At 40.7% G+C, this 24,215-nt stretch overlaps 2 protein-coding genes across 3 annotated transcripts; both read left to right on the top strand.

The window, feature by feature from the left end:
* The first annotated feature begins 1,681 nt into the window (after nucleotides 1–1,681).
* znf706 (zinc finger protein 706) lies at nucleotides 1,682–4,656 on the top strand. The gene is made up of 3 exons (XM_049603139.1): nucleotides 1,682–1,809; nucleotides 3,416–3,561; nucleotides 3,753–4,656. The coding sequence occupies exons 2-3, from the start codon at nucleotides 3,427–3,429 to the stop codon at nucleotides 3,846–3,848; spliced, it is 231 nt and encodes a 76-aa protein (XP_049459096.1). The 5' UTR covers nucleotides 1,682–1,809; nucleotides 3,416–3,426; the 3' UTR covers nucleotides 3,849–4,656.
* Nucleotides 4,657–9,308: 4,652 nt separating this feature from the next.
* On the top strand, nucleotides 9,309–22,477 carry LOC125904494 (14-3-3 protein beta/alpha-B-like). 2 transcript variants are annotated; one of them, XM_049601928.1, is made up of 6 exons: nucleotides 9,309–9,446; nucleotides 11,572–11,918; nucleotides 15,974–16,097; nucleotides 18,075–18,238; nucleotides 20,085–20,180; nucleotides 20,981–22,477. In XM_049601928.1, exons 2-6 carry the CDS (start codon nucleotides 11,577–11,579, stop codon nucleotides 21,062–21,064), a joined length of 810 nt encoding a protein of 269 aa, XP_049457885.1. In that variant the 5' UTR covers nucleotides 9,309–9,446; nucleotides 11,572–11,576; the 3' UTR covers nucleotides 21,065–22,477. The 2 variants fall into 2 exon arrangements, with proteins under 2 accessions (XP_049457885.1, XP_049457886.1); XM_049601929.1 differs by lacking the exon at nucleotides 9,309–9,446 and adding an exon at nucleotides 9,453–9,565.
* Nucleotides 22,478–24,215: the final 1,738 nt, after the last annotated feature.

Genomic DNA, 24,215 nt, shown 5'->3' with positions numbered 1-24,215 from the left:
TTCGGCTACATTATTTATTCAACTGTGATTAAAAATAGATTTTAATAAATGTGAGACAGTCAAGTCAGACCTTAACGGGCCAGCAGTGCATGCAGTAAATGTATTTGAGATTGTTGTGTTGAGAAATTAACTTCTGTAGCAGCCATTCTTACTACTAGGTTAAGCTTGTGTGCACATGTTGGGGATGCTGGTGGCACAGCAACTTAATCCTCCCACACAACACTCCAGCATACAGTAGTCCGACATACCTGCCCCCTAGTGTTGCTCTGGGGAACAGAGACTCACTTTTTGTGAAACACTCATCTTTAAAAATTGATATATGATGCAAAGAACTTTGGTCCCCTGCATATGCACGATGCCAGTTATAGATTTATAGTGTTTAGTGTAGTAGTCAAACCAGCAATAACATAGACTGAGGTGCAAAAAGCAAATGATACACAGGACACAGGAACACAACTTCATTCTACTAAAAAAAATCATAATCAAATGATAAAAGGGTTATTATTGCCCAAATCTCTTTCTCAGGGGCTCTTTTAATTGCAAGCACACTTTCCCAGCCCCATAAATGTGTGAATATTTATGACACAAACTACAGGAAATCTTCTTCCATCTCCTAACTCACAAAAAAAGAAAAGAAAAACAGAAATAACAGGAGCCTGTGTCTGCAGGTACATTTTATAGGCCTTCAGATAATCATGCAATAATGATGACAAAGCTATTAAGAATAAAGCAGTGAATTAACCACAGCCTCCAACTGCTAATATTTTAAGAAAACCAGATTCTCCTATCCTGACAGCAGTGTATGTGGATGTGTACTAACCAAACTCTGCCATAGAGGGGCGACATTGCCAACGTCATGTGTCTGCAACTGGTGACTACAATCACTCAGTGGGTGACATGCTGATGAAACCTCAATCCATTCATTCTTGTAGTGTAGAATAACAATAAAATGTTGGTCTGATATAAGTTCTCATGTTTTCAGTACCACTAATGTCTCTCATTGTTTCACTATTAGATATATAATTTGTTACTGTGATGATAAGGTCTCTGGACTATGTTGTTCATTTATTTTATTGGGGAAATTCCTGACTTTTGAGCAGAAATCCTTAGGTCCACAACCCTCTGTCCATCTTTTCTTGAATAAATCTAACTAAATGCTGCACTCTCTTGCGCTTATGAATAACAAAAAACAGAAACAGGGGTTTAGAATATTCTTTGGGGTTTTTTTGTTGTTGTTGTTGTTTGTTTTGTTTTTTTTCCCTAATGTCCATTCTTACTTTATTTATTATAAGAATTATAAACATTTGTGTATTGTTATTGTATTTTTTTTATTTTCAGCTTTTGTAGAATGTCACTCATCTTTCATTGTAATTGATGTTTTTATCCCTCATTTATTGTTGTATTCTGGTTTTACGCGTGACGTCTGTTGTACGTTGTAATGTTGAATAAAGTTCTTTAAAAAACATTGCGTTCATGAATCACGTTATAATCGTAAAAATGGCTTCATCCCTACGAATTTCGATGCTTACCCCCTTGGATTAGTTACCTTACTTTATTTTCTACACATGAGGACAGTAACGTGTCTTGCAAAAAATACATTCCCTCTAGCATGTGTTGCTTTTATTCACCCTTTAAGGTTCACATGTATACAATGTTTTACCCAAGCAAGTAGGTGTTTAATATTAAAACGGATTTTCTCGAGTGTCTGTGAACGCAGCAATAGCTTTCAGCTGTCTGGGAGCTGAGCAGCTGTCACGCTTGTGTTTGTGTGTGTATCCAGCAAACGACACGTACTGTTATCTTTAAGAGGTAAGAATTAGTGCCCTTTTAAAACATTTGAAGCTAAAACATGTCGCTGATATTTGTCTGGTTAATGTTACCCACAGGCCGAAGGAAATGTTCAGTTCAAGGTTAGCCGAGAAGCTAACGAGATAGCCGGAGTGAGCTTGGGCTATCGTTAGCATGTAGGCTAACCTACATTAGAGCTCCAGCTAACAGCTCGGCTAAGACAAGGAGAAACAAAGTGGTGTCAGTTCGATGACAAGGAGCCATGTGTGCTGTGGTGTGGTATCTTCACTGTTGTGTCTCAAGGAGCTCACATGAGGACTTTGCCCGAGCAGTAGTCAGAGAGAAGGGGAGGATATGAAATCTCAGATACAAACAGTAGCTAACAGTTAACATGCTAATTCTGTCTGTATTCTCTCATTGTTCCTACATTTTAATAATGAAATATCACGTCATTACATCACATCCTTCAAGCTCTAAGCACCAATTAAACGTGGTTTTAAATCAGCTAGCTTATATTTGGTGTTGATACAGATCAACCTCACAGGCTTGCCAAATGTTTCGTAAGCTAACCAACGCTGGTTACCACTGAATGCATAGCTGAAGCATACTATTTATAGAAGTTGCCAATAAGCAAGGCTGGATTACCAAGGGGGCGAAATGGGCAACCACCCAAAGTTCCTAGACCTCCAGGGGCCTTGAAAGCCTCTTAGTTAGATTGTGATAATTTGGGAGCATGCACCACCCAACTTTATAAACTGTCATCAGGCTATAAACCCGATTTTGAATAGGGGACATCATTATAGTTATGTAATGAGACAGAGGCACAGTGCTCATGCATTTAACTTCATCCACCTAGACCTTTATCAGGGAAGGATCTTCGCGAAAGCGCCATCAGATGAAATTGGGCTGAACCGGAGGAACTGGTTTACCCCAACGCCCAGTAAAGATCCCTATTTAAATGGCTGCGAGGGCAGGAGAGAACTTGTTTCCCTCCCTGATACTGCTTTCTCAAACATGCCATCTGCACGTAAATCTGCAGCAAAATAACCTGCCAAACCTGGCCCTGTTCCAAGAAACAGATTTGTTACCTTTGCAGATTTAAAACCTGGAAACAGGTTCACTTCATCCAACACAATTATACTTGGCATACTTGCTTCCTGGTATTGGCCTGTTTACAGTCACTAATTTCCCATGCCTTGAATGTTGTTCAGTTCAGGTTAAATCGAAGCGTTATCTTGTTTACTTTTGTCTGACCATGGCTGACCAGCAGATGTTGGTTCTTTGCTTTCCTTTTACAGTGTGTATATCCACTTAACGTCCAGCTGCCTGTAAGAAAGTCCTAGAGTTTAGCCCTGCAGAAGACAAATGTAAAATAATGAGAGAATTGCCTGTCTCATAGACCAAAATTTGTGATGATCTCTGTCACCGTTACTTGACCTTTGCTATCACAGTAAACATGGTATTATGCATCCTTATCTCTAAGCACAAAAAGAACTATTAATGGGCTTTCACTAACTGACTTGTTTATGGTAGATGTGTATCAGCAATGATAAAAAAAAAGTATGTCCACAGCACTGATGTGTATCAGTAAACAGTAAGTTCTTTGTCCTTGCTTCCTTCCCTATAGGCTTTGCCAGAATGGCACGCGGGCATCAGAAGCTTCAGTCTCAGCAGAAAAATGCCAAGAGACAGGCGGAGATGAAGAAGGCCAAGGGGCATGATCAAAAGACGGCAGCCAAGGCAGCACTGGTGTTCACCTGCTCGGTGTGCAAGGTGTGTATGAAGTCTCAACTCTGGCAACCCACAAGCCAAAACTCGACTCAGGATGGGAAAAATCTTTTTCATTCCATTTAATTCTGCTGCCATTTGGTCCCCTTTTTGGAATTGTATGAAATCTTCTGATCATTTGATATTTCCCCAAATTATAACATCATATTTGCTGCATGTGTTTTCCCTTCCTGCAGTCCCAGATGCCTGACCCAAAAACCTTCAAGCAACACTTTGAGAGCAAGCACCCGAAATCTCCTCTGCCCCCCGAGTTAGAGGGAGTGGAGGCATAAACGGTCACCCTGGACACCGAACCGATTTCCTTCAAGGCCCTGCACCAACTCTGCACTCAGTCTGACAGCAATGGATGATTTGATATAACCAACATGAAGCACCTAACTTCATTTAGGCTTTAACAGGCCAGGTTGCCTTGAACACAATGCTTCCTCCCATCCAGTCCTATTTTTGATTGTGTTTAAATACACACAGGGTAAACTTAAACGCTGGTTTTAATTTCAGGGCAACTGAAGATCTGTATGATCCAGGAACAATCCAAGTGGTGAATGAAGATTTTTCCCTTCATTCACACAGTTTCTCTAAACAGACGCCTCACTGCCCTGATTTATTTCTCGCTGCTAGCACCTGTACCTCTGCCTGAAGCTTTGGTGGATTGAATAGTCTAATTAAACCTTTATAGCAAACATGACTCACGAGGTAAATGCATATTGTCCTTAAACAGAGCATGGATTTGGCTTGGGTAGGAGATTTCTGGTTTCAGATTTGCTGCAATCAAGGTAATGATTAATTTGACCTCGTCTATTTTATCTGTGCTTGAATCAAAAGGAGGCTGCGGTATTTTTCTCTCATATCAGTTGTCACAGCACTGTCTGCCGTGTTATACTGCAATCTTTCATCTAGCTAATCTTAAATTCATGTCAGGTTGCTAAAATGTGAAATTTTGCCAGCCATTTGCAGGCTTCTACATGAACTGTAAGTTAATAAAATTTTACAGGAGCGCGTCAGCAACATTTGTACGCTTGGAAAATGAATGAATGCTCCAATTATGTATTATAGCATTTTATTAAATTTTACTTTGTTGTATATCTGTGTTTGTCTAGAGGGCATTTGTTTTTTTCATAGAGTGCAAATTTTCTGCCTGAGGGTTTTGTATGATGCACCTTTATTTGTTTTTCTGTCCTGGTGGACTTGTGTACTTTTGCAGACAGTTCAATATTTACTGTCCAAATTGACAGCATTTCTCTGCTGCTCTGCTCACATAGTCAAAATGGTTTTTTTTAATTGTATAAATGTGAATTATTTGTAGGACATCAGCTGTCACTTGTAAATGTGCAATAATGAATGAATAATGAATATTTTGCACACAGCATTTAGCCAATCAGGAGCCTTAAAGGGTAACTTATGTATTTTTTAAACTTGGACCCAATGTCCCATGTTTTAGTGTCTACTTGTCTAATTGGAAGAACAAGTTTTGAAACTGGTCCAGTATTGAGTGAAAAGCACTGCAGCCAACAGCGGCAAAACAGGTTGCAATATAACCACATGGGGCATTTGTGCACTTTCGGTTTATGTCCACTAAAAGTGCTTGTTTCTCATTTACAGGCTCAGATTATTGTGTTAAGTGTCTGACAACATCATGGAAAGGATCCCTACAGAGGAAGGCTTTTTTTATTGAAGAGTAAGATTTTTTTCTTTAACCAGACACAGGCTCAAAATCACCACTGTATAGAGCCAGCGTATTTCCACATATAACTGGGTGAATTAAGGGTTTATTTCAACCAGAGTTGGCGATTGTTGGAAGAATAAAAAAGACTGTTTTGTGTGTCACCTTTTAATGAAGTGTGTTTTATGATGGTAACATTACTAATTCTTAAAAAGTGTGTGGTGGCCTTGACAATAGTGTTTTCCTGGCTTATCATAGTTAAACATAAAGGATCTCACTCTTAAGCAAAAACGTTTATCTCTGTAGGGATCCCTTCCATAATGTCAGATACCTGTAATTACAATCTGAGCCTGTCAGTGACAAAAATAACAATGTTACACTGCGGCCTGTTTCGTCGGCTGCAGTCTTTTGTCAGCATTGGCAGTATATAAAACAAAATCGAGGAGTGCAGCGAAATGCCACTTGCCTACTTTTGTTTATACAGAATGCGCCTTTTTCGGGGCAATGGGGCGTAAGCAAGGAACAAAACGTAAAGCTCAGCGTGTGACGTAAACAGTGACGTGGGAGGGATGCCACGGCTGGTCAGTCCTTCAGCAATTCTCTCATAAGTCGGCCAGTTCTTCACCGTCCCTGTCATCTGACGGTTAATGGCCTCTTCGTTTGCGAGGACAAGCAGGGCACGCAATTCTTTGTCTCCCCAGTTGCTCATCTTTACAGTGTCTGTCAGGTTTGCGTTTCCCTCTTGCTACTAGCTGCTCGCTAATTAATGCTATAAGCTGTTTCCTGTTTATCCACTGCCAGTGGCTTGCATGTGCGTGTCATCAACAACTCCTCCCACAAGTCTTCAACATCCCCTCCTGTTGCAGAAGGCCGCCTCGGTCTGTTTATACTAAAAGGGTTCCGCCAATATGACTACCCTACGAGGCAGAAAATTGGGCCCCTCGGATCAACTCGCCAATCTGGTGTAAGTCAGTGTAAAAGGGGCTTGTTGTTATGAGTCATTAAGACAAAAATGTTAGGAAAAAAGGTCCAGTTTGAAGAAATACTGAAGTCACCCTGTAATGTGTCTGGAGGGAAGACAAAAGACTCACAGACTTGAACGTCATCCTGGGAGGTCATGTTAATAATCCATACATTTGCTTGTACATAGAGGTTTTAACACCTGGTGCACTGGGTGCTTTTCTTCTTGGTTTTTCTCTGGGTTCAATTGCAAAACATAGAAGTCTATGTACGTCATAACAAACAGCTCAAAACAGGAAAAGAAATAAGTACATACAACTCAAACTTTATTAACAGAAAAATCTTATGCTGAGATTTAAGAATTAAAGCATCCTCCAAATAACTTTCAGCTGAGAGGAAAAAAGGGTTACACGAGGAAAACATGACACTGTTGCAAACGGTTAGAAAAATGGTGCCATATCTGAAACGGACATTCAAATTGTAATGAAACAAATATATCAGTGGTGTGATGTAGACCCTGATAGCAATTGTCATAAAAGCCTTACGTCAGCCAAACTGCTGACAACAGGAAATGAGTCAAACTGCAGCACTGCGTCTGTCTAATTAACAAAAACAGTGAGTCCTGTCTGAACCCATAACTCAGTCGACCAGCTGAAAATAATGTCTTTGTCTATATTTGGTCACAAGAAGCATTCATTTCCTGTCGTGGCTTTTTCTCCAACTGTGACGGATGCATCAGTTCAGCTCAGACTCAGTGGCTGAAAAGACGTGTTGTCCTGCCCGTACAGACAAAGACATAACCGCAACACTGCATTCAGTGGTGTTATAAGGTTGCCTTGTACTAACAGTGTCTCTGAATGACCTCTTTATCATGAGCCTGAGAAAAAACTCTTGTTTCCCCTTTTACTCTGAGTACTCAGAAGAACAGAAAAATGAAGCCAGTGCTATGCTGCCTGTTCTTTGAATGGTTTCAGCGCCTCAGCTAAGTGAGTCACAGCTCACATTGTTTCCCTGTCTCCACACACACAGTCCACCTCCTCCTCTTCCATCTGTAATCTTGTGAATTAAAAAACAACACGTGTTCATTCATACAAACACACACACCTTGCTGGATTTCCTTTTTGCGTTTTGGCCTGTCTGTTGGGATTCAAGCACACACAGTCTGACGGGAAAAAGAGGGGCACTTGCACAGAATGAATTAGTTGGCTTAATTAGGTGAAGAAATTAATTAGATTCCCACCGGCTATAGATCATCTATTTCCGGGCACATATCTCAGAGACAAAAACAACTGCAAACCAGACACCACTCTCACTGCACTGGTACTGAAGGAACACTGTGGTTTCTGGCGTTACGTGACAGTGACTTAAAACATACAGGGTTAATTTGGCCCAAATAATCAACAATACAGAAGTCTATTGCAACATACTGTCCTGCTTTACAACTCAAACCCCCACCCTAACGTTATCCAACCAAGGCAAACCCTGTAGAAAAGCTGATTATTTTTCTACAGCATCTTATTGCTGGAATATCTTAAGATTTTGGTGATGCTGTTGTTGAGGTAGACATTATGTGGAGCTTCCAGGGTCTCTGTTATTTATTTAATGTCATAATAAAAATGGATCTATTTATGTTGCAAGACAGGTTGAGGGACAGGATCTCTGCTGATACAAGAGGGACAGATAAGTGGCTGTTTGTACAACTAGTGCAACTTGTTAAACAGGTATGGTGACTCGACTGCTGAGGGGGACACGAAACTGCCTGTCATGCAAGTTGGGCAAGCAGATGTACTTCAGCCTACGCAGATACCATATAGATTCACTGTAAAGCCTCGTTAAGCAACCGTGTATCTTTGCTTGGGTGAAGGTATCATTCAAAGCTTTTAGGACACTTGTACTGTAGATAAAATAAGAGTGGAAAAGATCACTTTGGGCCAGTCATGCTCCACCTCTGGGTTAGATTGGGGAACACCACCTAAATTAAGAATTCCAATATGTTATTTTAATGGCCTATAGGAACATTCAGCCAGTACTTGTGAACATGAGCTATAAGCTAAGTCTGGAGCTGCTCCATAGGCCATAAATGGGAGCATTTGTAATGCCCAAATGAGCTTCATACTATTGTAATGCTCTCAGCTCTGAGACAGAAAATGTACCCATACACTCATTCCCCTGGATGCTCTCACTATCATCTATGGATATGTTTGGAAATACTTGCGCTGCAGCACAAACTGGACCATGTGGAAGGTCGGAGCGCTGTTATAATGTACTGGGCACATTCTGGGCACTCTGTCTGGGGAGACAAGTGGGGTGAATGTGTGATGAACTTAACCATTCATTATTCATATAGAAATAGATCGCTCCACACTCTCATTTTGGTATACAGCGTCAGATTGGATTTACAAACACACCCTGTAACATTTTTCACAATTCATTATGGAGCAGCTCCCACCTTTATACCCTATGACATCACACATTTGAGTTTTAGCACTCTAGCTTTTGGATTTGGAAGATAGTTGTTTATGTTTACTAGTATTCATGAACTCTGGTAGACCATTGTAATAACATGTATGAATTTTAAAAATGGACGTAGTCCCCCTTTAATATTTGTTAAATAAAGGATTTCTTTCATTATTCTTTTAAACACTGAAACAGGATGGTGTTTTCCATCCTAATTTTAAGACACATCGTTATCTATTACTATATAAGCAGTAAAAGTTGAACACCTTCCAGTCACAGCTAAGATAGACAAAGAAACTACATCTCCCATGAACCTTTGCGGACGTTATTGGACAAACGCTCATGAAATATGTCTTTTTTTTCAAAGTCATGCGTCATATAAAGTCACTGTAACGTATTTGGTAACACCAAATTTAGTAGATTTGGTTATATGCTTTCAGAAGCAGAGAATAAAAAGGGTTATTGAACCAAATGAAGACGGACACACATAGTGTGCTTTAACTGCATAGTTTACGTCATTTGATGATTAAAATAACATTTAGTTGCTGTTAATATATGTTAAGGAAACATTTAGGGAGGAAAAAAGAAAAGTTGTCCGCTGACTGAGTTTCCATGGCTTTAAAAATTTTGCCTCTAAATTCGGTTGCCCTAGCAACTCGAGTCTGACGTCATGCGTCCCGGTGCGACCCTGCTGCCGTGTCTTTGATTGGAGGGAAACCCCGTGGATGAGCGGGAGAGATCGTCAGCTGTGCGGCCGGGAATCAGGAAGAACATCGTCTAACGACACTCACAGGTAAGTTCACATGCATTTGCTCCTCGGGAACGGTGGTACTTTTGACGGGGAATCGTAGAATTTGCTTCGCGTGGCTCGGGGACTCTTTTAAACCTGCGTGAATCGTTGCTGCTGGGGCGGTAAGAGGAAACCAGTGATGCGCCGCTGCTCAGTCATTGTTCGGCGCTGACTGAATGGGAAGCGTTACTGCACTTTAACCCGTCTATTTCTTTTACACGCTGTGTCCAGGAGGCAGCTTCTGGGTGTACCACTTAAGCTTTTGTACATGTAGCGACCTAAAATTAACACTTAATGCTCTCAAAACCGACAGTGGTGGGTCGTTTTCCGGGAAGCGAAAAAGGGCGTTCACTATGGACTGAACTAAGCTAGGCTCCTTTCATTCCAGTTAAACTCAGACGGTGACACCATTTTTGGGTCTTATCTGTCCACCTGCAGCGTTGTTGGGCATTTTGCACACTAAAAACATTGAAGCCAAATCATATAAGAAGGCTGTTTTTTGCGGTTTGTGTCCTTGCCGTACACAGTACGAGCTCGGTGGGCAGGTGTGTGTGTGTGGGTGTGTGACGTGAAACTGGGTGGCCGACATTCCTGTGAAGGGTGCAGGTGTCTGCATGCTGGCGAATGTGACTCAAGGATCGTGAGATTTTTTTTCAAAGGTGGTCTCATAGGTGTAGCATTTGGTTTTTTTTTTAAGGCAGCTGATAAGCAATAACCTGCAAATTAATGTATTGTTAATGCACTGCAGCAGTTTCCCAGTTCTCCTGAGATGAAGCAAGGAAATTATAGCTAGGAAGCAGCTTTCTTATGAAAGAAATGGCTGAATTGGGTGTCTTCTGATCAGAACAAAACTAACCCTTAACCAAATTTGATTGGTAACTGTACAGCACAACCTCACCTGCGTTATTCTAAAGGCTAAAATTATATTATACTTTCTGCCTTGAGTTAAACCACAGATAGAGCCTCGTTTTTAAATCATGTAACATACATCTGAAATTATTTGTCAAATTGAGTAATTGACAGAAAATGTGTCTGCTAGTATTTTCATAAGCTGTTAATAGGCAAAAATGCTGACGATTTCACAGTAATGTGAGCATTTCCTGCTTTTCTATGTCATGCATGATTGGTAACAAAATATGTTGGGGTTTTGGACAGTGAGTTTAAATGAAAATGCAAAGACATCAGTTTGTGCTGTAGGAAACTGTGATAGTTAGTAGTAGACAAAACAATTCATTGACAAATATTCTGCAGGTTACTTGATGACTTCACACAACATCTTGATCTTGGGCTGTGGGAAACTGTGATTTTTATTATTTAGTATTTTACATTTAACATCCCAAATAGTCAATCTTGAAAACACTTACAGATTAATGACATTGAAAAGTGGCTTTTATTTAAAAAACAACAACTAAAATTATGGGATCATGAAAAGGATCATTCACTAATAGAACTTTCTATTTTCAACATAGGCCCTGATACAACCCCACTTTGATGGAAGTGTTTGATTCATAGTGCTGTTTTGCACATTTCTATCTTCAAGTCTTGCTGATGTAAAATCTTTGTACACAAAACTGCTCTCCCTTTTCATATTCCAATAACTTAGATGCCAAGTCATTTTAGTCACCAGTATAAATCAAGTCTGTGCCAGCTTGAGTGCAGATGAGCCAAGCTGGTTGAAATCCAAAAACTACTTTGGCGTGCACACACTCAAGACAAACTATTGGATAAAAAACTCCAAGCATTGTGAGAGTCTGAAACACAGATAGGATTATTTTGTTGTTAAATTTTTCTCCAACTGTTCCAGGGAGTAGCAAAAGTGTTTCTTCCCTATTGACTGCTTGCTATTTTTACGCATCTTTGAATGTACGTTTACAACATGCATACCAAGAGCCAGGTTTTTCAGAGAAATCAGGTTTTGCGGGACACACAATGTGTTAACATGCACTGTAGCCCTCCCTCCTGTAAGTTAACTGATCATATCCCTCCCCCTTCCCCACCATGTTGCTCCTCTCTTGTCCCTGCCCTCCCCCAACACTCTCTTCTCTGTCTTCCTAATCCGTCTCCTGTCCCCTTTGTTTTGTCCTTTCCGACCCCCTCTCGTCTGTCCTTCCTTCCTCGGCCCACGCAGGAGCCATGGCAGACAAGGTGGAGCAGGTACAGAAAGCCGAGGAGGAGCAGATACAGAAAGACAAGTGTGATCTGGTAGAGAGTGCCAAACTGGCTGAGCAGGCTGAGCGCTATGAGGACATGGCGGCAGCCATGAAGAAATTCACAGAGAAGTTCCTAGTTCTCAACAATGAGGAGCGCAACCTGTTCTCTGTTGCCTACAAGAATGAGGTGGGAGCTAGGAGGTCCTCCTGGAGGGTGATCTCCAGCATTGAGCAGAAGTCTGAGTGTAAGAAAAAGAAGGAACTGGCCAAGGAGTACAGAGAGGAGATTGAGGCGGAGCTGAATGCCATCTGCAACGAAGTACTGGTAAGAAGCAGAGACAATAGGTGTTTTCAGACCAAACAGTTCTGCAACTCCCCTGAACTGCCCACTAGGAAGCTCCCCCTGAGAACTACAGACCTTTTAAGGGCTTTTTACTGTTTGCATTTGCACTGTCAGTAGGAATGCTGAAGTGACAACAAAGTAACAACATGACTTTGGCTTTGACAAGTCAAAATCATGTTGTATCACCACTGTCAAATAGATGTTCAGTAAAGCCTGGACTTCACTGTTGGTCCATTTGTCCGTGTTTTCTTCCATTTTTTTTTTGGTTACAATCAGTAGTTTGTGTTTTGTATTGTTTACATGGCTAATAGGGATGTAATGATACCAGAAACTCACGATACGATATTGTCACAATAAAGAGTCCACGATACGATATATATCACGATATTTATACAAGGGGAAAAAAGAGACAATTTATTGTTAAAAATAGTTATTTTATTCAAAAATATTGCATGTACACTGTACAGCATGTTATTTTTAACTTGGAAGCGTATCATAAAGTATCATAAACAAATCAACACAGTTGAACATGTGCTTTCATCAAATAGAAATAATGTAAACTCAAAAACACACAATCCCTCACTCACAGATACACAGAGAGAGAGAGAGGTGGGTAGAGATGTGTGTAAAAGAAAACCAAAATAAGTAAAGCCCAGCCATTTCCCTGGAAGTCATAGAAAAACTCAAAAACACACATTCACTCAGTTTGTTCACGCCAGGTTGACAATGTTGACATCAAGGAGACCCTAACACTCAGAACAGGAGATGAGGAGAGGAAAGCTCTGCTCCTGCGCTTTCATGTGATATGTGTGGCATTTCTGTGCAAGCCTGCATTCGCGAGTAATCCATCCAAAAGTAATGTGTGTGCAAAGCTGTATGAAAGCTTTGTTATACATAATTTTAGTGTAACTTTATCTTTTTTTTTTTCGCTGTGAAAACATTGGACTACTGACAAGTGCTTGGCCTTGTTGGAAAGCTACGGTTACGCTGATTCACGTGGTATGCTCCATATATGGCTTCTCACTATGACGAATGGTCGCAGAGAAAATCCACAGAGAAGCACACTCAATCTCCTTATTTTGTTCGCCATTCTAGCATTTCTGTTCACTTGTCTCGTTTCCTCTGGTCAAGCACGGGCAGAGTCGGAGGCTGAGAGGCTGAGCTGCAGGAGTCTGCTCTCACCTGTGCGCGCAGTTGCATGCAAAGGATTATGGGGAATGTAGTCGCACAGTCATATTACTGGCTCTGTAGGAGAACGCAGCTATATAACTACTGTGGCATTCCCACGACCGTATTGAGAATTTATTTTATCGCGACACCGCGAAATTTGATATATTGTTACATGCCTAATGGCTAACGTGTTTTTTTTTTTTTTAAATGACAGTTGCAGGTGTCTTGTCCTTGTGCGACCAGTCAGCGCACACTTCTGTGACTCACGGTTCCTCTTGTGCTGCGAGATTACCTACTCTGAAATTGGAGCTAAAAAACGACCTCAGAACGACTACGAAGTTCCTAGTTCCCGTGGTGCTAACACAACAAAAGGGGAGTTCTTAGAGCTATGAAAAAACTCCTGGTCTGAAAATGTCGAATGGAGAGGGGTGAAGAGGGTGGATGGAGGGGAAATAAGATCAAGATCTGTAGATGGATGTTAAGACAAAGAAAAAATTTGGAGGCGTTCAGGAGATGGCTGTTTTTAGTGAGACCACAAAGCATTACAAGTGAAATAATCTCTTCCTGAGGAACGGACAGAATGTGAGAAACAAGTATTCAAAGGAAGTACTTCTAAGTTATTAAAATGTCAAATGTTGCCATTTGGAAATCAACAGTGAAAACCACAATGACAGCTGTGTATATCAGTTTATTTTGTTTTCTATGCCTTGTGGCACAAAAGAACAGTGCTCAGCCACGACCGCAGCAACCTGCGTTCAGTCCGTGACTGTAGTGCTTTTGGGCTGGCTGGGGCATGGACTTAATAAGAGAGCTGGATATGTTGCAGCCAGTCAGCCTTCCAGCCAATTTCACTCGGTTGCTAATCATGATACTGCAACTAACATCCCCAGTGGCCCATAAAGCATTTTCCCCTACAGATTGACATTATAAAATTCTATAAAGCAATTGAAAGAAAACTGCCCAAACTGCAAACAAGGTGCATTATTATTCTTTGCACTGTAAGCATTTGGAAATTTTCAAACTATAAAGGTTTTGTATTTTTAAAGCCTTCCCAGAGCCTGTGCTTCAGCCTTATGTGAAGACCAAGCAAACTAAAAGCTAACATGCATGTGTAGTGAGCCACAGAGCTAGACTGTGGATAACTAACCTGAGCCCGATGGAAAGGGCTGGACCGGGCATGGTCAAATATTCATTTTCAGGTTTCGGTCGATCTTGGCCAACTTAACATAGTGCTTCATTCTTTGCTTCCTAGTTAATATACCCAGTGTGCTATGTTGCCTTTTGGGTTGCTGTCGAAGTGACACACAAAAATGGACGCACCAGTTTAAAGAGGGACTCCTGCATGTTTTAGCAGCAGGAGCAGAGTTTTCATCACGTTTACCCCATGGGGGGCAAGCAGCTAGAGGCAAAGACTACCAGCACTGCACAAATGTCTGATTGGCAGAGATTACAGCTGTTTCAATCCAGTAGATCAAATCGGGAAAAACAAGGACCAATTTAAGTCCACAAAATAGTGGAACATAAAGTAAGAAAAAAATACTCAGAGAAACAGCAGCAGATGTGTATCAAAAACCTCCATCTTCAGCCTGGAGGAACAGAGTCGACTTATGTCAACTGTTATCCTTAACCTGTTAACAACCTGTGACAGCTTCTCCGTATGTTTAGCCAAGGCCCAGATTTTCCACAGTGTTTCACCAGGGAACAGGTGACCTAGACAGCAGAAAAAAGTAGCTAAAGTTAGCTAACTTTGACTAGTAACATTAGCCTGACAGCTGTGCATCCATTTACAGAGTGGAAATATAAAAGATAGCTAAACTCCAACATTTACTCACCCGGTCAAAATGAAGACAGTAGTCGTTAGAGTCGTGGATCCTACCGCAAACAAAATAGTTATAGTCCAGTAGACTCATGTATGGTTTCATCAGCTTATTGTGTAACATTAGTAATGTTAAGAAGTCTGGAGGACGAGGTAATTTGTGATGACGATCAGGTCCACACCGGGCAAATCGGTCAAGGTGTGGGAAAAATAACTTTAATTCGTTTTGCATGGATCACATCCAACATGAGTTTTAATATTCTGACAATACGTGCTGCCTGCAGGTTCATCCAAACCTATTTTGTAGTCGTGTCGATTTCCAATCAACGCAGTATATGGATTTATCAGTTTTGCGTGTCATAATAGTCACGTGATTGCAAACAAGCTCACGGGACAGGAGAGTTGTTCGCACCTGTGTTCTTATCGTGATGAATCCCACTGTCTTCAAAAGCTGACGGGGTGTGCCAGTTGATCCTAATTAGCACATGTAAACGCCCTGTGAATCTCCATATAAGGATATGAGAATATAGGGCCATGTGCAAACTTGAGACAGAAGAAGAAAAAGAAACTGAAAGAAAGTAAAAGAAAAAAAAACACCCTTCTCTTTTTGAAGTGGACGTACGTCTGCAGAGAGAAGTTTCCTTGAAAAGTCAGTGGAAAGTTTGGGATTTTTGTTTATGAAACAATGTGGGAACCCTGCATAATCAATATGTGTCCATAAATCTATATTTTAAATCTTAAAATCTTTACCTTTTAAAGATGCAACATATGTGAGGTGATAATAGCAAACATGTCTCAGAAAAATGCGATGAAAGACTTGACTGACAGTGTTGAAGGAAGGCAGGAAATAAGCGGTCTGCAACAAGGATATCCTTTTGAAGCAAATATGCTGACTGTTGTGTCAAAAGGTTCCAGTTGCACACTCAAACACGCCTCTTCAAATACTGTTGTCAACATTAAGTTAACTCCTGAGCTGACTTGTTACTGCCAGTACAGTTGTGTGGTGAGTTCCACACTTTTCAACACTAATGTTGCATGTCTTCACTTGCAGGACCTGCTTGACAAATATCTCATCCCCAACGCTGAGTGTGCTGACAGCAAAGTCTTCTACCTGAAGATGAAGGGAGACTACTACCGCTACCTGGCTGAGGTGGCCACTGGAGATAAAAAGGAGAGTAAGTAAAGCAGACATTGTGCCCTGTAACAGTTGAAGTCATTTTGGAGTTTTGTTTTTGTCGTCATACGTGGCTATTAGTTTCTCCATCCATCTCTTGAGGCAATCACGTGAGGAAATCACATGACACAGAGAGATTATTGCTGAAGGTTCATGAGCAATACACAAGACACTTCAAACACTTTAAAAAAAAATCATGCCATCATCCGCCAAAATCACACAGTGCTGTGTGATCCAGCCCATTGTTTCAACGGCAATAGGCTGCTGCACATCTGGTGCATATGTGCTGATTAATAGTCCATAAAAATCCTCTTTAAAATGAGGTGACCTGGCTTGCCTCAGGTGTTGTTTGTAGCCAGGATACTGACTCCCTCCCTGTCCTTGACCTACAACCATCAGCCGAAATGGAGGCAAGGGTTGCTGCTGGGTTGTCATGGCAACAGGAGCAGTGCCAGGGTGTTGACTGCTGCTGGTTGCTGGGAGGCATATTTAGAGTTTCTTTGTATGTGTTTTTTTTTTTTTTCATCTTCTTCTTTCTTTCAGGTTGTGTTGAGGGTAATACTGTGTCTGTCAGTGGTATATTTGCAGTTGCATTGAAATTAGTGCAATCGTTTTCATCTCACTGGAAAATCAGCCCCCGAAGGTGGTTTATCACCTTTTCTTGGGCAGTTTGTGACCCGTAGTGTTCCAATATGGCTGTTGTCTTAAAGGCTTTACCCTAAAAATGCACGTATAACACCTGATAGTTCTTTGATTTTGAGGAGATTTTTTTGTCATCTTAACTGAGTCCTGTTTTTCCCATTAAAGGAACAGTGTGTAAGATTTAGGGGGGATTTAGGATGGGTAGGGTCGCAGATTGCAACCAGCTGAAACTTCACCAGGTTAGAGTGCACTAAAAACACTGAATTAAGCAGTTTTACGTTACACATTAGTGTTTGACCTATGCTTTTGGGTATATTGCAGGTGGACTGCTAGCCTAGCATCTGCTAATGTGTGCTCACCTTTATTTCTTTGATAATATCGAGACTTCCTGGGGGGGTGTTACCAGAAGCTGAACTATCCGCACAAGTCTCTTTCTCTCCAAAACAAACAGACTCAGGAATCTTAACTGGTAAAAACACTAAATAAAGCAGCTTCATGTAGAAAAAGAAATCTGTTTTTCCAATGCTCTCGTTGCGGAGGAGCTGCGAACTATGATGGCTGACACGACAGTGCAGATGGCTCTATCTAGAACCAGTGTTTAGTTTTGTTTAGTGCAATATATCCCCTTAAATCCTACACACTGAACCTTTAATTCTAAATTATTGCTGTAACAGTAGGTCTTTGCTGTGTGGTTCATGCTGCTGAAATAACTTTTAACTGTAAAATGCTGGCCAAAGCCCAAAATGTGTCTTGGCAAGCAACTGGTGTGAACTACTGTAGTAGACAGTAGGGCTAAAACAATCACTTGATCGACAAAACATTATTCAGTAACTCTGAGGATTTTTTTTTAACAGTAAAGATAGTTCATTCATGGTTCCAGCTTCAAACGAGGGAGGATGCTTTTCTTTGTCTTAAACTGAATGTGACTGGGTTTTAAACTGTTGCTTGGACAAAACAAAATTGTAATGGCGAGTTTAGGGAAATTATGATGGGCTTTTTTCTTTTTTTTAAATTACATTTGTTAACCAAATGATTAGTTGAAAAAACAGTCAGCAGCCCTACCTGACAGTTGAACCACAAGCAGGGCTTGCCTGTCATGTTTATGGGAGTTATACTGTATGCAGGCTGTTAAAGTTCAGTTTTTGAATACTTGATATGTGTAAATATTGGCAAAGGTTGTTGTGATTATCAAAAAGAAGTCTGAGAAGCAGGAACATGCACCACCACGCATACACAGATGGTGCACAATGGTATGTGCTCCTGATCATGATATCTCGTTTTTCCCCATTTGAAAAAAAAAATCTGCTTCCTGAGTGGTCTATCTTCATATGTGCAGGTATCATCACAAATTCAAATAAAGCCTACCAGGAAGCCTTGGATATCTGCCAAAAAGAAATGGAGCCTACACATCCCATCCGCCTAGGCCTCGCTCTTAACTACTCTGTCTTCTACTATGAGATCGTCAACTCACCTAGTGATGCCTGCAAACTGGCCAAAAAGGTAAGAACCGTTCTCTGTTCACATTAGTGTTGTATTTTTGTATCTCTTTAATTCTATTTCCATTTGTTCTGTCATCTAAAGGATGGATTGTCCCGAAAGGTATTGTATGGGGTTAATGCTGGTTTGTAAGAGATAAGTTTACTTGAAAGTGGAGGTGTTTATCCTGGTTTATATACGGAGACTCTCCCTGTCACGGTACCCATCCGGGCAGTGGCTGGATACAAGAGGAATGCTACGGGCCCTTTTCAAAGCAGACGTTTTATCTTTGTCATACTTTGGTCAAAATGCAATCTTGTAACCTATTTACTATTGTCTGATGATGACTTAGCTTTTTATTATGTTTATGTATGTGGATATCTATTGATAGATGTTATCAGGTCCGTGTCTGATTCGTCCTGGCCGCTCAACCAGTACTGAGCATGTGCAACTCTACAGAGATGAGAAGGAAGATTTGTGTGACCAGGAAGTTGCTGACTTCTTAGTATTTTGCACTTGATAAACATGCTGCAAGTACACTTGGGTGATGGTGGTACCTGATTTGATTTAATGAAAATGAGCTTGAACATCAACATGAACAACGCTGTTTTCTTTTTTTATGCCTCTGTGCCAGTGATAGCCGTGGCTGAGGCATTATGTTTTTGGGCTGTCCGTCCGTCAGTCCCATTCTCGTGTACATGATATCTTAAGAAGAACTTGAAATGATGGTCAAGAGTCAAAATCATTGTCTGTGGCATTCTTGTGAATGTGGTATTGCAAGAAAAGCTTCGGGAAATTTCTTTAAATTTGGCACAAACATCTACTTGGACTCAATAATGATCCAATTGTAATTTGGTGGTCGAAGGTCAAAGTCACTGTGACCTCACAAAACATTCATTATGCATTCATTATGACAAAATCTCACACAAATGCCTAACAGGAAAAATTGAAGTGATGACATGTTGTATCCAAAAGGTCAAAGGTCAACTCCACTGTGACATCATAATGCTCTGCAAAAAACTTTTGTGGCCATTATTTAACATAATATCTCAGGAACAGAGGGTGAGAAATTTGGTCAGAATCTGAAGTGGTGATACTAATCTTAGGTGCCCTCCTTAAAACATTGCTGATTGTATAGATCCTCTGTGCTGCATAACAGATGCTGTGTTTCAAAATGAGACCAAACTTTTCTGTGGTTGTCAGTTTTTGAACCATGATGAAAAGCCAAAGCATGACCTGCAAATGGACAATAAGGCTTTTTGTTTGCGAGTTTAATTCTGGTAAACCTTTGGCCCCTACTGGTCAGTCAACAGGAGTGAGGCTTCAGCAGTCAATGACAGTATAAAACAGTTTTTCTGGACAGTTGTGAATCACCACAACCATGTAAGATCCTTGAGCATACAATCATAAATACTCACACAAAATGTGAGGCTGATTGGTCCAGTAGTTTGCTGCAGACAGACAGATAAATGCACACACAATCTCACACACGGCAGAATGCATGATCCCCTCCAGGCTTATGCCTGACGAAGATAAACTTTTAAACACACACTCAGTAAGGGTCATAGCATCAACTGCAAGGTTATCCCCAAAGATTGGAACATCAGACATTATGTGATCTGCTTCATTTGACTAATGCTGTATTCTGTGATTGTTATGGTCTTGTTACTTTCACCATGGAATTTTTATTAAGCAAAGAACGCATATACCCTTTTATCTTAAACCATTAATTGCTGTTGTCTGTCATTTTTCTAATTCAAATCATGTCGTTTTTTGTCTGACCAACATCTCATGTTGGTGAGTTTATAATCTCCTTTGTAGCCTGCACACTGTTTTTGGAAGCACTGATGGTATTCTGTGTGTCCTCCAGGCCTTTGATGATGCCATTGCCCAGCTGGACACTCTCAATTGTGACTCCTACAAAGACAGCACCTTGATCATGCAGCTGCTCCGTGACAATCTGACAGTGAGTGTCTCATCCTCATCTCTCTGCATGTCAGCTGTGTCTTAAACTTAAACTTTCTGCTGGCCCTTATCTCTGTACTTCGGGTACAGAGGCTCAGTTTCGAGCTGTAAACTCCCTTTAGCATTGCTGCTCTTGCCTTTCTTAATGCTGTTAGCAGTGTCAGCACAGCTAGTGGGGCTAACAGAGATGCTAAAGGGGTGTTGCAGCTCAAAATGAAGCCATCTGCTCACTGGGGCCTCCTGGGGGAGACTAGAGGGTGGCCACCATCTTTCCGCGGCAAAGCTGCATTGCCACTGGGACAGTGTTAGCAGTAATCGCCGATAGAGTCATGCTGTTAGCTGGCTCCCACTTGACCCAGGTGATGCTAAGGCTAGGGGTAGCTAATATGAGACCAGTAGGTTGGGCAGTGGGCACTGCGTCTCTGCATGTTAATGCGGGTAGCCGGCTGTCTGTCAGCAAAGCTAACAGGAAGTTATAGTAAAGACATTTACAACACAAAATATTAAAATTTCACTACCATTTAATTGGAAAGCCTCTTGTAGTACCCTCTGCCTGTCCATTTTTATGCAGATTTTAAGTTATCTGTGAGTTTGCTTCACAGCAAAATAGCAGTTAAGCAAAGGACATGATTCGGTGGTGGCTTAGCAGTAACAGTTTTTAAAGAATGATGCAGCTCAAGAAAGCGCTCAGTCTGATAGGGGCAGGCTTCTACAAAAGGCCAGTGCAGTGGTTCTCAAATGCGCTCTGTCTGATCGGGGCCTTAGCATGCACTAATCCTAGTATCCTTTGCTCTGTTGCAGCTGTGGATGTCAGACACCCAGGGTGAAGGCGAAGGCGAGTGTGAGGGAGAGGAGACGGAGAACCAGCAGGTTGCTCAGAAGTGAACTTCAGAGAAAATAAACAAGAAAAACACATTTTTTACCTCTCACCAGCCTAAGTTGTGTGTGTGGTTGTGTATGCACATACATGCACGGATATGTATGTTTACACTCCACTCACAATGTGTACAGTACAGTATGTGTGTGCAGATACAATGAAATGTGTGTTAATTGTATGAGCACCTCCACAGAGACAAGAATGGAATAGATCTGTTATTTTGTTTTCTTTTTGAACATTACTCCTTGTGTCAAACAGTGGATGTTTATTTTGTTTTTCTGTCCGTGGTTCAGTTCAGATGAAATCCTCCCTTAGATTCAAATCAGCCCCATGCTCTTTAACCTTATTCACTGTAGCAAACTGCTGCTGTTGCAGGAAAACACAAACAAAAAAACCTCTAACTGTAATTTCTATGTTTTTATTTGAACTCAACATTTACGATCTTTGGGACACTTGGATCTACAAAATCCTTGGAAGCACGTAAACATGTTAAAAAAAAAATGGTCACAGCGGTCTGACTTCACTAAATTTTAAGTCTCATCTGACAGTAGTGATCATATTGATGGCAGAATTTACCTTGGTAAAGATCTGTTACCATATTGCTTGTATCCATCCCGCCCTGTCAGTGTCCAGTGTAGCAGGTTGTGTTTTTATGGATGGTACATGTGTCACGGGTCAGTGGGTTCTATGTGCATTTGGTGTAGGAAAGGTTTTTCTGTGTGAATGACCACTTGGGAAAACTGTAGTTAAAACTTTGGTTGATCATTTTGTTGAGAGGATTACATTCCATTTTACTGACATCTTTTCACTCTCAGTGAAATGCGTAAGCTATAATTTTCCTGCAATTTTCCACAACACATGACAAGGTATAGTCAGCCTAAGACAAAGTGAACAACTTGACGAAATGGCTCGATACTGTAACTTTTGATATTTTATCTTTCCAGCAGTGCAGAGGATACTTTTGCCATGTGCTTTTATGTGGCTTTCTACTCCTTTTCTATCCAGGTGTTTTGTATTTCCTTTCTGTGTATTTTATTCCCTTTGACTCTTGGTTTGACTCCTGGAATGTATGTGGTTCTCAGTAGTATGGTGTGAGGGTTAGCCATGCTTTGAAACTGGCAATTTTTGCTTAGGCTTTAGCTTGAACCAGGTGGTTTACAGTAACATTTACCTTCCTTGAAAGTACGTCATGAAAAGACAAACTAAAACAATGCAAAACATAAACTGATTATTAAAGTAACTTGGTAGAAAGCTGCAATTCTGACCATTTAGTAGTCACAAAGTAGTGCCGGTTTCTTCTTATTACAGTTATCTTGGTTTTAAAAACATGGGATGCAGGATTCAAAATTTGCAAGTTACACTCTGAGTACGTTATTTGGTTATGTGCTTTCATGTAAGTGGAATTAAAACATTAAAATCAAGTGTGCTGTGCTCAATGTGTTTGTTTCCTCTCTTTACATGACATATATGCATATGAGCAGCTGTGTTTTCCACTATTTACCACACCAGCTGCTTACATTGAGACAACCTCTCCTACCTATTCTCCACCAAATTAGCTCTGGTACTTGAATCAGTTCTGTTCAGGACTCTTTGTGCTAGCTAGCAAACCAGCCCGTGTTTCCACCTGTGTTGAGTGGACTGATTATAATTAAGAATGTGTCAGCAATGGAGGGCGTTGCATAATACACAATGAAAGTAGCAGTAGCAAGATGGCGGTTCACACTGATTACCTGTGAACTTTTGTTCTGTTATTACACTTTTGCTTTTATCCAAAAGACAATTAAGAAGACCGCTGCACGGTGCACACTTTTTTTTTATCGCAGTCATTTCTCATTCAACTTCTCTGTTGCTCCCTCTTCATCCTGTCTTTACTACCTGTAGAGTAACACACACACTAATGTCGTCACAAAAAACCTAATTTTTTTTAGGTCCAACTGGGAACAAACATTTAAGGTTCTGAACCAATTTGTTTTTGTTTTCAATGCTCTGAATGGTTCAAAATTTGGTGCGGGAACCAGAATTAAACCTGTTCCACGTTGGTGGAAAAGGGGTAACCATCCATTTGGGGAAATTGCAGCTATAGGATGTCCTCAAGGACATACCCATGAATTTGATCTCTAACAAATGAACATAAAGTTTGATGTATTTTTATTTGGAAGCAAAAAGACCGTTTGCTCCCTCATGACTTGTTAATCTCTCCTGAAGTGAAAACTTAATGTTAGCCCACAATTTGAGGGTAAATTACAATGTGATTACAGCTCTGACTGAGGGCAAATATGTCACATCATTCTTAATATTATAGGCTTAAACACAAATTTACTCTTGCAGCTGATGAGGTGACACTTTGCTGGAGAAAGACCAGTGAGATGATGAAATGCTATAGTTTATTTCATTACCTGTCATAGCTCTGGTGAATGAAAAATCATAGTTTAAGGTGCAAAATTTAAAAATCTCAGGTAAAGCACATTGGAAGACACTGCAGAGGTCTAGTTTGATTTTAGGTTGAGGGGGGCTTTTATGCTTTTCACTGACAACACTGCCCTCTGCAGCTGCTTCAGAGGCCATGTTGTGTTGCATGTAGATGTACCATGATACTCAGAAAAATTGTCACTTGTTTACTTGAAGCTTGCCTGACCAAAACCTTTTTTTTTTAAAAAACAAAAAACAAAACAAAAACAAAAACTATTTCTAGATAAACCTAGAAAGGTTTCATCCAGCTCTACTGAGACAAAATCTGACTAAATAAGGGTGTAGGTTTTGTTTTAATACTGGGGGGTGGGGGGACACATACAGTCCTCAGCCAGAAGATTTTGAGCATCAAACAAGTTTCTTGGATTCCGGTTTATGTCTGTACACCAAGGTGTGCCTTTTCTGTGTACATTTATGGTCTAAAAGTCTTGAATTTGGTCAAAATAAAAGCCACTTTTATGTCACTAATCCATGCCTCTTTACAGCCATGCAGATCACAAGCAGGCTGCCGTTAATCTATTTATAAGCCATTGTAAGCCTATCACATCATACAATATCAAGGGGTCAGTCTTTGTCTCAGTGAGCAATTTAGCTCTGATCAATGGCATTTAAAGACAACTCTAGTGAAGTGAGTGATGTGGCTCTGTCTTTCATTGTCATTCTGATAGCAGCTGATAAGGCCCACAAGAG

The sequence above is a fragment of the Epinephelus fuscoguttatus genome, linkage group LG17 (genome assembly GCF_011397635.1).
Source record: "Epinephelus fuscoguttatus linkage group LG17, E.fuscoguttatus.final_Chr_v1".
Lineage (NCBI taxonomy): Eukaryota > Metazoa > Chordata > Actinopteri > Perciformes > Serranidae > Epinephelus > Epinephelus fuscoguttatus.
Note: the sequence above shows the minus strand (reverse complement) of the source record. Positions and strands in the feature narration are given on the sequence as shown.